Source organism: Mustelus asterias, chromosome 10, assembly GCF_964213995.1.
Source record: "Mustelus asterias chromosome 10, sMusAst1.hap1.1, whole genome shotgun sequence".
Lineage (NCBI taxonomy): Eukaryota > Metazoa > Chordata > Chondrichthyes > Carcharhiniformes > Triakidae > Mustelus > Mustelus asterias.
In genome coordinates, this window is record NC_135810.1 from 52,718,496 (window position 1) to 52,732,774 (window position 14,279).

Below are 14,279 nucleotides of genomic sequence, written 5' to 3' on the forward strand. Positions count from 1 at the left end.
AGGTGCTTCGCTTACAAGGGGCCTGTGTTTCTGCTCGTGGGTTCCATTCTGCCCCCACCCCCAAATCCTACTGTTTCCTGAAACATTGTAACACCAGAGTGGTGAGCCTGGGTATGCTGTGTTAGCAAGTTTCTTTGGCGGGCAGGAGGTTGACATCAACTCGCTCAGCACCATGATGATGATGCCCTGGTGCAAACTAGTCTGACTCCTACCTGAGCTCCATATGCATGCTGGCACCTGGGCCCATGTCTGTGTAGTGAGTAAGGGATCAGTGAACCCCCATACAGGAGTCTCGGGGCGGGTGGAGTGGGGGAGGGGAGGGAATCGCTCGTGGGTTCTGGGGAACCAATGGCTTCATTTTCTCAATGACACAGCATTGAGGGGCCTCCCCAGTTGACATCAACATGAAGGATCCCACCGGCGACTGTCAGGGTAACTGCATCCCCATTCAAAGCAAATCTGAGACAAATTAGTCACAGGTGGGTGGTGAAAAAACATTTATTGTTTACAATAAGTGTCTAAATAAAAAGTGCCAACAGAAAAACGTGTGAACAGAAAACTGTAAGGTGCTTAAAAATCTATGTAACCAGTGCAGCTCTTCACCTGTGCCATCTCAGTGCAACTGCAACTTCCTAACCTTACGTGGCTTACCACGATGTCTTTGTGTCTCCCCAGAATGTACATCCGAAGTGGAGGGGGCCAGCTGCCTACCTTGCCCCATGGCCTGTGATGTGCTTGGTGGGCATCCTCTGGAGGGCCTGGACCTTGAAGGCCTGGCCGCCTTCCAGGTGTCTGGGATGTACCCGTGACACCCTCTTCATCCCGCTGCCCCTGAGATGCCTCGGTGTCAGGAAGGGGGGAGTCAGAAGGTGTAGCCACAGCCACAGTCTCGTGGCTGGAAGGCTCCGGAATAGGCTCCAGCCCTTTCTCTTCCCTTGGGGTTCCTGTGGGCCCCTGGGTCACTCTATGGGATAATGGTGCTTCTGCAGTGAGCTCCAGAAGCTCTGGCGTCACCTGGCCCTACCAAACCTGGAGTCCACCTACGTTCTGCCCATGGTGGTCGAGCTCTCTGTGATGGCCACCTGAGTCGAGGGCCCACCTGTCAATGGCTGCAGCAAGTGCCCTCTGAAAGTGGGCCATGCTCTGCAGTCCCTCAGCCATGACCCTCTGTGACTGGGCCACATTCTCAAGGGCTGCTGCCATTGCCCTCTGTGTCTCAGTGCTGTTCCGCTGGGTCTTGTGCAAGCTCTCGAACCTCTCAGCCATGGGCCGCAGAACCTCGAGAAGCCTATTGAATCCCTCAGCTGTGACTCAGCTGTGGCCCTCAGTAATGTTGGGGGGGGTTCCAATGTCCGTGTGGGCCAGGGGAGGCATTATCCAGCCCGGGAGGGATCTGGCAGGGGAGCAGCATTATTTGTTTTTTGTGCGTGCGCAGTTGGAGACTCTGATTGAAGCTGCAGGGTTTTGGGCATGTTAATCCCTGCCCACAGGCTTCTGCAGCGAGGATCGGACGCGAACAACGAGCTCAAAAGACAGATCTGAAATTCTCCATGTTTCAAGTCCGCCCAGCACTTGCGCAAAAAATGGTAAAATACCGCCCAATATTTATCAGACTCTACTATTGTACTTAATTAAATTATAAAACTATCACTCTTTTTACAGGACTCTTCAGTAAATAGTCTTAAATCTCTGAGTAAACAGTGTGCTGCACCCTATCCAAAGATCCCTATTAATATATTTAAACTATTTGTCTGAAAAGACTGGTAATACCTGTTCAATAAGGCTGTTCCTCAGTCTTTTTGGCTGATGTTTCAGGATCTGCAGTTTGTCCATTTGGGCTTCCCCTCTCGTCCAAGGCTGGTTCTGGACTTCGGGTCATCTCACCGGGTGATCTGGTGGGTCTGGTCAGTCCGATGGTACGTGTCACGAGATACAAGGAGCTGGAGATGCTGTGCTGCTTGGCTGTCAGTCGAAGGTGCTCTCTGGAGATGCTGTTGAAGAAAGTGCAAAAGGTGGAGGGAGAACTGGGGCTCCAGGTTGTTCCTGACGGGGTGATTTTACCCGTTGTGCCCGTTTTTGGACGCGGTACAGTGGGGGGTAAAGTGATTAGTGCGATTGCCACCGGTTTGCGCGCCCGTTGCCATTTTACGAGCGCCGGATTTCCGGCGCGGTCAACCTCTCGCCAGAAATGGAGGAGAAGCAAGTTAATGTATTTAAATTTATTTAAATGCTGTTCAACATCTGCTTAGCGAGTCCGGTGCTCAATCGTCCGGGTTCTACTGCCATTATGACCTCGCCAGGAAAGGTTCGTGTCGGCGAGGAATAGACATGCTCCCCATGAAAGGGGAGCAGTCAACTTCGCCTCGCCAGTGGAACTGGAGGCCACAGAGCTCCCCAGGGAGGCCAAGGGCAAGGGATGTGCCCCTTGAGCAGTGCCACCCTGGCACCTGGGCAATGCCAATCTGGCAAAGTGAATAAGAATAAGGAACCTTGGTTCTCGAGGGATATTGGAACTCTGATAAAGAAGAAGAGAGAGATGTATGACATGTATCGGCAATAAGGAACAAATAAGATGCTTGAGGAGTATAAAAAGTGCAAGAAACTACTTAAGAAAGAAATCAGGAGGACAAAAAGAAGACATGAGGTTGTTTTGGCAGACAAGGTGAAGGATAATCCTGAGAGCTTCTACAGGTATTTTAAGAGCAAAAGGATAGTAAGGGATAAAATTGGTGCTCTTGAAGATCAGAGTGGTCGGCTATGTATGGAACCAAAAGAAATGGAGGAGATATTAAATGGGTTTTTTGCATCTGTATTTACTAAGGAAACTGGCATGGAATCTACGGAAATAAGGCAAACAAGTCATGGAACCTATACAGATTAAAGGGGAGGAGTTCGACAGGAGCAAAGAAGAGAGGAGCGATTTGTGTGTTCAGCTAAAGGGGTAAGAAATTGATTATTTTAACTTACTTTTTCGCGGGGTTTGTCGTTTTAGGAGTTTAGATTTGAAAAGCGGAAGTAGGCTGCCCGCGGGGCGACCTGGGAAGGAATTTAGTTTTTTTTTAAGCGTGCAGGAGGTTTAAAAAGCAAGCTGCAGTATACAGTGGGCAACGTTGAGAGCGGGCAGTGGAGTGAGAAGGGAGCAGAATGAGAGCTGAAAGGCTTTGGCTCAGCGGGCTTCAGCGTAAACAGGCAGAGGCAGGGTAGGTCCCCCCCTGCAACGTTTAACTCTTATTTCTTCCCCTGCGGATTCTGAGGAAAAAGGGAAATATGAATGTGAAGCCAGCTTGCTGTGCTCAGTGCCGGATGTGGGAGGTCGTGGAGTCGCCTAACCTCCCAGAGGTACATATCTGCGCGAGGTGTATTGAGCTGTGGCTCCTAAGGGACCGAGTTAGGGAACTGGAGCTGCAGCTCGAGGACATTCATCTGGTCATGGAAAACAAGGAGGTGATAGATAGGAGTTATATACAGGTGGTAACACCGGGGCCACAAGGATCAGGCGAGTGGGTCACAGTTAGGAAAGAGAAGAGTCAGGTGGATCAGAGTACCCCAGTGGTTGTGCCCCTTAAGAATAAGTACTCTTGTTTGAGTACTGTTGGGGGCGACAGCCCACTTGGGAGAAGCAGCAGTGGTCGTGCCTCCTGTGCGGAGTCCAGCCCTGTAGCAAAAAAAGGAAAGGAAAGGAGTCCGAAGGCGAGTGGGGACTCCACAGTGAGGGTGTCAGACAGGCGTTTCTGTGGAAGAAGTCGAGAAACGCAGATGATGGTTTGCCTCCCTGGAGCCGGGATCAAGGATGTTTCCGACAGGGTTCAAGAAATCCTTAAGTGGGAGGGAGAGGAGCCAGAGGTTGTGGTGCATACTGGTACTGCCGACGTAGGCAGGAAAGGGGAAGGGGTTATGAAAAGAGAATATCGGGAGTTAGGTGGGAAGTTAAGTAAAAGGAACACGAAGGTCGTAATCTCAGGATTGCTACCTGTGCCACGAGACAGTGAGGGAAGGAACGGAATAAGGTGGAGGATGAATGAGTGGCTGAGGGATTGGAGCAGGGGGCAGGGATTCAGGTTCCTGGATCATTGGGACCTCTTTAGGGGCAGGTGCGACCTGTACAAAAAGGACGGGTTTCACTTCAATCCCAGGGGGACCAATATTCTGGCGGGAAGGTTTGCTAAGGTTACTGGGGACGGTTTAAACTAGAATGGTTGGGGGGTGGGAATCAAAATGTGGTGACTGGGAGAGAGGAGGTTAGAGTAAAAGTAAGAGGGGCTGGTCGGCAGTGTGAGAGGGAGGATAGGCAGGTGAAGGGGAAGGGGAGCTCTCAGACCGAAGGGTTGACGTGTGTTTATTTTAACACAAGGAGTATAGTGAACAAAATGGATGAACTCAGAGTGTGGATCGCTGCTTGGAAGTGTGATGTGGTGGCCATTACAGAGACTTGGTTATCTCAGGGTCAGGACTGGGTACTTCAAGTGCCGGGTTTCAGATGTTTCAGGAGGGACAGGGAAGGATGCAAAAAAGGTGGGGGAGTGGCAATGTTGATCAGGGATAGTGTCACAGCTGTAGAAAAGATGGTTGCCACGGAAGGACTGTCTACGGAATCTCTGTGGGTGGAGGTTAGGAACAGGAAGGGGTCGGTAATTTTACTGGGTGTTTTCTATAGGCCGCCCAATAGTAGCAGAGATGTGGAGGAGCAGATTGGGAAGCAGATTCTGGAGAGATGTGATAATAACAGAGTGGTTGTGATGGGAGATTTTAATTTCCCAAATATCGATTGGAATATCCCTAGGGTAAGGGGTTTAGATGGAGAGGAGTTTGTTAGGTGTGTTCAGGAGAGCTCCCTGACACTGTAAGTGGATAAGCCTACAAGAGGAGAGGCTGTGCTTGATTTGATATTAGGGAATGAACCTGGGCAGGTGTCAGATCTATCAATGGGAGAGCATTTTGGGGATAGTGATCATAACTCTATCTCCTTTACACTCGCATTAGAGGGAGATAGGATCAGCCGAGCTAGGAAAGTGTTTATCTGGAGTAAGGGCAACTATGATGCGATTAGGCAGGAAATTAGAGGCATAAATTGGAAGGAGGTTTTCTCAGGGAAATGTACGGAAGAAATGTGGCAAATTTTCAAGGAAAATTTGTCTGGAGCTCTGCACGGCAATGTTCCAGTGCGACAGGGGAGTTATGGGAGGTTACAGGAACCGCGGTGCACGAAAGCTGTAACGGATTTAGCCAGGAAGAAAAGAAAAGCCTACAAAAGGTTCAGGGAGCTAGGTAATGTTCGAAATCTAGAAGAGTATACGACGAGTAGGAAGGAACTAAAGAGGGAAATTAGAAGAGCCAGGAGGGGACATGAGAAGGCCTTGGCAGACAGGATAAAGGAAAACCCCAAGGCATTCTGCAAGTATGTGAAGAGTAAGAGGATAAGATGTGAAGGAGTAGGACATATCAAATGTGACGGTGGGAAAGTCTGTATTGAACCGGTTGAAACAGCAGAGGTACTCAATGAATACTTTGCTTCAGTATTCACAGTGGAAAAGGATCTTGGTAGTTGCAGCGCAGACTTGCAGTGGACTGAGAAGATTGAGCATGTGGGCATTAGGAAAGAGGATGTGTTGGAGCTGTTGAAAAGCATCAAGTGAGATAAATCGCCAGGACCGGATGGGATGTACCCCAGGTTACTGTGGGAGGCGAGGGAAGAGATTGCTGATCCTCAGGCGATGATCTTTGCATCGTCAATGGAGACGGGAGAGGTTCCAGAGGATTGGAGGATGGCGGATGTGGTTCCGTTATTCAAGAAAGGGAGAAGAGATAGCCCAGGAAATTATAGACCGGTGAGTCTAACCTCAGTGGCAGGTAAGTTGATGGAGAAGATCCTGAGAGGCAGGATTTATGAACATTTGGAAAGAAATAGTATGATCAGAAGTAGCCAGCACGGCTTTGTCCGAGGCAGATCATGCCTTACGAGTCTGATTTGAGCTTTTTGAAGATGTGACTGGACACTTAGACGGGGGAAGAGCGGTAGAAGTGGTTTATATGGATTTCAGTAAGGCGTTTGATAAGGTGCCTCATGCAAGGCTTATGGAGAAAGTGAAGGGGCATGGGATACAAGGGGACGTTGCTTTGTGGATTCAGAACTGGCTTGCCCACAGAAGGCAAAGCGTGGTTGTAGATGGGTCTTTTTCAGAGTGGAGATCGATCACCAGTGGGGTGCCCCAGGGATCTGTTAAGGGACCCTTGCTCTTTGTGAGTTTTATAAATGGCCTGGATGAGGAAGTGGGTTGGCAAGTTTGCTGATGACACAAAGGTTGGAGGTGTTGTGGATAGTGCAGAGAGATGCCAGCAGTTGCAACGACACATAGATAAGATGCAAGACTGGGCGGAGAAGTGGCAGATGGACTTCAACCCAGATAAATGTGTGGTGGTTCATTTTGGCAGGTCGAATAGGATGGAAGAATATATTAAGGGTAAGACGCTTGGCAGTGTGGAAGAACAGGGGGATAAAGAAAGAACAAAGGGATCTTGGGGTCTGGGTTCATAGGACGCTCAAAGCGGCGTCGCAGGTAGAGGCTGTGGTTAAGAAGGCGTATGGAATACTGGCCTTCATCAAGAGGAATTGAGTTTAGAAATCGGGAGATAATGCTGCAGCTGTATAGGATCCTGGTCAGACCCCACCTGGAGTACTGTGCCCAGTTCTGGTCGCCTCATTACAGAGAGGATGTGGAAGCCATAGAACGGGTGCAGAGGAGATTTACGAGGATGTTGCCGGGATTAAGTGGTATGCCTTATGAGGATAGGTTGAGAGAGCTAGGTCTATTCTCCTTGGAGAGGCAAAGGATGAGAGGTGACCTGATAGAGGTGTATAAGATGTTGAGAGGTATTGATAGAGTGGATTCTCACAGGCTTTTACCCAGTGCTGAAATGGTTGTCACGAGAGGCCACAGGTTTAGGGTGCTGGGGAGTAGGTATAGAGGAGATGTTAGGGGTAAGTTTTTCACTCAGAGGGTGGTGGGTGCGTGGAATCGGCTGCCGGTAGTGGTGGTGAAAGCGGATTCGATTGAGTCTTTCAAGAGACTTTTGGATAGGTTCATGGAGGTTAGTAAGATAGAGGGATATAGATGAGCCTCGAAGGTAAGGAAATTGTTCGGCGCAACTTGTGGGCTGAAGGGCCTGTTTGTGCTGTAGCTTTTCTATGTTCTATAAATCCCCAGGACCGCACAGGGTATTCCCTCGGACCTTCAACGAGACTAGTGTTGAAATTGCAGTGGCCCTGGCAGATATATTTAAAATGTCGGTATCCACGGGTGAGGTGCCGGATGATTGGAGAATAGCTCATGTTGTTCCGTTCTTTAAAAAAGGATCAAAAAGTAATGCGGGAAATTATAGGCCGGTAAGTTTGACGTCAGTAGTAGGTAAATTATTGGAAGGAGTATTAAGAGATAGGATCTACAAATATTTGGATAGACAGGGACTTATTAGGGAGAGTCAACATGGCTTTGTGCGCGGTAGGTCATGTTTAACCAATCTATTAGAGTTTTTCAAGGAGACTACGAGGAAAGTAGATGAAGGGAAGGCAGTGGATGTCGTCGACATGGACTTCAGTAAGGCCTTTGACAAGGTCCCGCATGGGAGTTTAGTCAGGAAGGTTCAGTCGCTAGGGATACATGGAGAGGTAGTAAATTGGATTAGACATTGGCTCAATGGAAGAACACAGTAAGGAGTCTAACATCACCAGGTTAAAGTCCAACAGGTTTATTTGGTAGCAAACGCCACTAGCTTTCGGAGCGCTGCTCCTTCGTCAGGTGAGTGGGAGTGAGTGGAACAGTTTATGACAATAATCTTCATCGTAGCACATTCTGCCTAGGCAAGCACCATCCAGGGTGGAGCTTGAGTTCCAGGTCACCTGACCCATTCTCTTCAAGGGGCATGATCCAGCATATATATCAACCCCCACTCTCCTCACATAATTATGATTACGAGGGACCGTGTAGGCAGACTACAAGTTGGATTTAACAACCCCCATCATCAACGTCCCCTTGCAAATTTGTCAGCAAGAGTGTAAAATTCCACCCTATGTGAAATTTAAAGTTGCTGGTATGTGAATGTTTCAAGACTGACTGTCACTATTTCGCATTCACAATCTCTTTTCAAATTATTTTTGCAATGATCTACAAGGCGATCAGGAATGATTCACTTTGCCATTTTGATGTTTATTGAAGCAAGTGAAATGTTACACGTGATGATATGAAATCATATCAGCAGGCAAAAAGATATTCATTTACTTCATCGATGTCCTGTCTTGTGAAATCCTGCTGATGAACCTGCAATTCAAGAAAACAATTTTCCATGTTATTAGGATTTCACTCTGGCAAGTAATAAATGGCTATTAAAAACTGAATATTACACATACATTACCCGTTTCACGTTTTCTTGTTTTATTCTTCCTCGTGTACTGTGTGAAATACCACTGGACTCTCACATCGGTAATAGACTAAAACAGAAAAATATAAATTAAGTATGAACTCAAATCTATGATGCAATCTGTATCTGTTATCAAGTTCTGTGCCATTCAAAATAATGTACAGTCTGCATGACTTGGTTTCTAAAGGTGCTATAGTTTTCATTCATGTTATTGATGCCATCAAATTAATTCTGTTCGACATTACATTCAATGGCTTAAAGAGAGGTTAAGGGGTTAAGGTGCAAACACTATAAGATATGGTGCAAGTAATTACTCAATCGTCTTTCGGATGAGATGTTAAACTGAGATGTATTGATTCAATACAATTCAGTGATGTTATCTGCGACCTTTCTCGAAAGTAAGGCTCAAGAATACAACATCAGTACATGCATACAGTCATTGGGGGCATTTTTTATTATCCTGAAAGTACACTACAGGATAAGAAATAAATTTAGATTGGGTGCCTTAGATCGTAAAATAAATAAAATATGCAGCAATGATACATCAGATTGATAATTTAGAAAGTAAGTCCTGAAGAGTTAGAAATTCATTGACATAATAAAAGAATGCAATGCAGGTGTGGCAATGCCTGCTCCAGTAAATTAACATATGTGGCGTGATAGACTTGCATAGATTCACTCGGACATTGAGTGCTGTAAGAAGTGATGTAACACAAACAAATGTCTCTCCAGAGAGCTAGTGTACCAATAGAGAATAGAATATCTTAGAATGTGAAAATTAGCACTGAAATTCGATGGTAAAAGGAGACAATATGGAAATCATCGGAACTGTGGTTTCCCAAGGCAGAGAATGGTAACATGATCAGTGCCTTTGAGAGAGACCCAGAAGGAGACCCAGTGGTACAGGAGACCTGAAGGTTATAATGAAGAGACAGCAACTAAATACCAAAGAGGGTGGTGTGTGATAAGAAATCTGATACGCATGCCAACTATGAAAGTCATCCTCATCACTTAAGTACTGGTAAGATCAATGTCTACCTATTAGTTGAAGTTATACAGACATTTATTTAGTTCTTCCTTATTAGTGTAATCATGCATTGATTGTATATGACCTAGAAGTTTAACAGGAGAGATTTTAAACAACTTCAGTGAGTATCCCATATCCCTTAACTCTTTGGTATCCAAGATCTCTCACTTGAATTTACTCAACCAACAATCATCCACAGCCTTCTCAGGTGGAGTTTCTAAAGATACAAACTCTTTGAGTAAATATTTTTCATCTTTGTCCAAAATTGCCATTCCCTTATTCTAAGACTGTGACCTCTTGTTCTATGCTCTCCAGCCAGAGAAACATCTTCCCAGCAATGACCTTTCAAGCCCTTTAAGAATTTTACATGTTTCAATGAGATCATCTCTCACTTTTCGAAACTGTAAGGGAATATAGGCTACTTAATCTTTCCTATAGGACAATCCTGATTCCCAGGAATCAGCCGGTCGAATCATCACTGCAATCCCTCTGGGGCAGTATTCCCTTTCTTTGGTAAGGAGACCAAAAGTGTACACAGGACTCCAGGAGAAGGGGTGGGCAATTCTCCCAGCCCGCTGCGCTGCCGAGAGACTCACGTGGAGGCCATTTAGCAGGTTCCCCGCTGGGTGCCATGGCCTCTACGAGTGTCCGGCCGCCAGATTTCCGGACCTCTCAGCTCCACACCAGAAATCGGTGCAAGCTGTATTAGCTATTCTAATGAAGATAGAATAAGACATAGGAGCAGAATTAGGCCACTCGGCCCATCGAGTCTGCTCCGCCATTCAATCATGGCCGATTTTTTTCTCATCCCCATTCTCCTGCCTTTTCCCCATAACCCCGATCCCCTTATTAATCAAGAACCTATCTATCGCTGTCTTAAAGACACTCAATGACCTGACCTCCACAGCCCTCTGCGGCAAAGAGTTCCACAGATTCACCACTCTCTGGCTGAAGAAATTCCTCCTCATCTCTGTTTTTAAAGGGTGTGGCTGTGAACAGTAACTGCTGCCTTTCTCCAGTTATTGTGTTATGGATGTGTCATTCTTACCCTCTGACAGTGCCAATTCCCTTATCTTTCCACTGTGAAGTCACCTCTTCTACACCCCATTGTTTCCCCCAGTCACATAGTTGATGCTAATTTCCCCATCAAAACATTCCTTCAAACAGGTGCCCTTATCAATTCCCTTTTATTATATTCCAATTTCATCTCTTAATCTTAATTTTCCCCAATTCTTAACACTTACAACATAAAGCTATCCATATCATAGTTCCAAATTAGGACAACATAAAATGTCTACCAATTTTAGTTAATTTAGGATGCTCACAACTAAATATCTTAAATTACATTTTACTTATACAAACTTTGAAAGTAAAAAAAATAAGTCAATTGTACATGTTTATATCATTCAACTGTCTGACAAAAACATCATCTTACACTGTACCTTCACAGTCTTCATTTGTTGCAAATGGAGAATCCTCATGCGACAATACTTGCTGACATCCTGGATTATGAGATGTGGAACTTTGTGGGGACCTTTCATCATGTCTACAACTGTGAGAAATTTCTCTTGTTGACATTGGACTTTCTGGTTGGTCACAATATGAGGAGTAAGAGGAACATTTCTCCTTTTGGTCTGTGTCTGACCAACACAGTTCTTCAGTTGGGCTAACAAAAAGAGTGCTTTGGTTACATAACTCAGGTTTTCTCCCTTCTTCATGTTTAAATATTCTTGATCTCTGACAGTCTGGCTTGGAAAATTTACTCTTTGAATTCACCAAAGTTTTATCTGGCTTTGTTTGATTTGAATACCGACTTTGAAAAGTTTTCTTGGACTTTTTCTTCGCAACATGGGTTCTGGAAGTATGGTATGATTTATTGAAGTTTTCATAATAATCATCATAGACTTCCTCATCAGAAACACACAAGTAGTTTCCATCATCAGGATCTTGAGATGTAATCATTATTCTCTCTTGCAAGGTGTCACAAGGTCTTGTAGGTGATCGCTGTGCACAAATTATTTCCGATAGATCAACTTGCACCTTTTCTTCTTCATTCTGATTTTTAACAATAGCTCCTGCAATTATTTTAACATATCCATGTTCTTCACCTTGTTGAATATGACTTTTTGCTTCCTCAGTCAATTGTTCTGAACAGGACACATCATTCCCAATCTCTCTTGCACTTTTCGATGAGGTTTCTTCACAATCAGCAGAAGGAATGAGACGTGGCAATAAAACGGAACCCATGTTTTGTTTCAGATAAATGTTGAAATCCTCCTGCACAGTCATGGGGGATAAAGGTGCATTTGCTCCCATCATTGTTGGACCTAAAGACAGTCCCACAATAGTCACTGGTTTATATGTCAAATCAGCCAATTTCGGATCTGTTGTCCAAGTTGAAGAGCCCACAGTTTTCATGCATTTTGGCCTATAACTGGGTGAGGCTATGGAACACTCTAATTCAAGACAATCATCACTCCATTTACTCTTTCGGTTTTGTTTTTTGAATCTTCTATAAGGGGTATTTAGCTTCAGCAAACGTTTACTTGTGTAAGAACATCTGTGCACTGATTGCAGTTCCAAAGATTGCTTTGTCATATCTGTATCCACTTCATCTTTAGGTTCCAAGTTTGGATTGACTGGAAATGTTTCCATGCTATTTACACTGCCTTTACCATCTTTACAATTTGGTGAAGAAACTGTGCTTGCACATAACCTCTGTTTAGCAGATACATCTGTATCAATTTTGCTCAGTTCAGATCTATTCAGTGCTCTTGTACTTCCTTCTCCAGTCTGTACCAGTGGCATGAAATCCTTTACTGATGGAAAAGGAGTTATAAAGCTCTTAAATGAGGCCTGGATAATATTGGGAAGACCCTGTCTGTGATTTATGATCCGGTTGTTTGTATTTATTTCCAATGCTTCCTTAAATTCCTCACTTAGGAATATTAGCTCATTTACAGAAACAGCAATATCAATATCAAGATACTGGCTAAATTGGGACAGAACCAGTTTTGGAGGTGATGGAATGAACTTGTCTATTGATCTTTGGATATGCAATGGTATGCCCCAATGGGATTGAAATCTTTTTGCTGTGATGTGCCATTCCAGGATTTCAATGGTTTCAGTAGACTGAAAGGCTAATTCCATACCTATGTGCTCTATTTTAGCTTCACTTGGTTTGATTGCTGGAAGCAAAGATGGTGCTTTAGGAATCATCATTTCTACTGACTTGTCAAATGTAGTTGCAATGCCCCAAAGGTTATTAATCTGTTTGTGCTTTAAGTTTGTACCTAAGTGATGAATGATATCCTGTTCAGCAAACAGAATATATGGTAATCTTGTTCTCTTAAATCCTTCAACATGTGTTCTCAGCTTTGGTAATGATTTCTTCAATGCTGGAGGATAACTTTGTTTGTACAATTCCTTCACCAGTTCAGGAAGACAATCCAGTTTAATAGATAGACTTTGTTTTATCACACACATATTTAACTTATTACTGCATTCTGGTACAAGTTCAGTAAGAGTAGACTTCCTCCTTTCTCTCTTTTTCATTTGGACACTTCCCTTCAAACTTCCATAGTATGAAGTATTATTTTGTTCTTTGTTCAGAAGAGATGTGCACGAAGAAGAAACTGTTTTATCAGCATTTGATAAGCCTTTCTTTCTGGACTTCATTCTATGCTGTTTTTTAATTTTAAATTGTTCTACAAAATCCCTTATAGGTGGAGGAGGTGCCATAAATTCATTTAAAGATGCCTCAACAAGCCTGGGAATGCCCCATACGTGATTTACAATCCTTTTCTTTATATTAACTTCTAGTGCCTTTTTCAGCTGATCATTCATGAATTCTAACTCGATTGGAACAATAACTATTTCAACATGAAACCCTGGATTGAGCCGGGCTAAAATCAGCTTCGGAGCAGGTGGAATAAATGCTTCTGCTGATCTTTGAACATGTGATGGGAAACCCCAAGGACACTGAAGCTTTTTCTGCAAAATATGCCATTCTAGAAAGTTGCTGGTTTCATCAGAAAAAGAAGTTTGTCCAGGTACAGATTTAATTTGAAATCTACTAGCCTTAATTGATGGAGGAATGGGTGGTCCCTTGGGAATCATCATTTCTACTGACTTTTCATACTCTGTTTCAAGTCCCCAGAGATATAAAAGTTGCCTGTGCTTCAAGTTCATTTCTATCTGATCAATATCATCTTGTTCAGTAAAAGGTATATACCTGATTCTTGATTTTTTAATTCCCTTCCCAGGTGCAATAAGCTTTGGTAAAGATTTCTTTGACACTGAAGGATAGGTACATTTGTAGAACTCTTCTACCAGTTTAGGCAAGCATTCAGTTTTAATTTCCAGACACTGCCTTAGCACACTCATATCAAGGTTTTTGTCAGACTTTAATCTAAGGATAACATTGGCAGCTATCTCTTTCACTTTATTTATGTGCATTTCGTCTGTTCCAAATTGTGAACCTAATTTTCCTCCTTTCAGTCGCAAGGTTGTGCCCCGAGAAAATATTTCATAACTTCTACCCAAATTGGCACTATTGAATACTGTGCTGCTTTCTTTAACATTTTCTGATTGTTGGACGAAGCTTTCATCATATGGAGTAGGACCCATAAACTGCTTTAAAGATGAGTTAATAACTTTTGAAAGACCCCAATTTTGATTTATGATCCTTTTCTTTATATTTTGATTCAGGGTTTGCCTATGTTCGTCAGTAACAAATGCCGGTTCAAAAGGAGCAACAGCTATTGCACTATCAAGCTGGGAATTTAACTGGGTTAGAATAAGTTTTGGAGCAGGTGGAATTAAGACTTCTAGCGATCTT

At 44.1% G+C, this 14,279-nt stretch overlaps 1 protein-coding gene across 1 annotated transcript in view; it reads right to left on the reverse strand.

Annotated features, from left to right (window-relative positions):
- Positions 1-8,175: 8,175 nt before the first annotated feature.
- LOC144499443 (uncharacterized) overlaps positions 8,176-14,279 on the reverse strand; it is a 46,026-nt gene continuing 39,922 nt past the window's right edge. The window contains exons 8-10 of the mRNA XM_078221428.1: positions 10,882-13,041; positions 8,402-8,482; positions 8,176-8,312 (exon numbers count right to left, since the gene is read on the reverse strand). Coding sequence (XP_078077554.1) covers positions 8,427-8,482; positions 10,882-13,041 — 2,216 coding nt within the window. The 3' untranslated portion in view covers positions 8,176-8,312; positions 8,402-8,426. The remainder of the gene's footprint in view (positions 8,313-8,401; positions 8,483-10,881; positions 13,042-14,279) is intronic.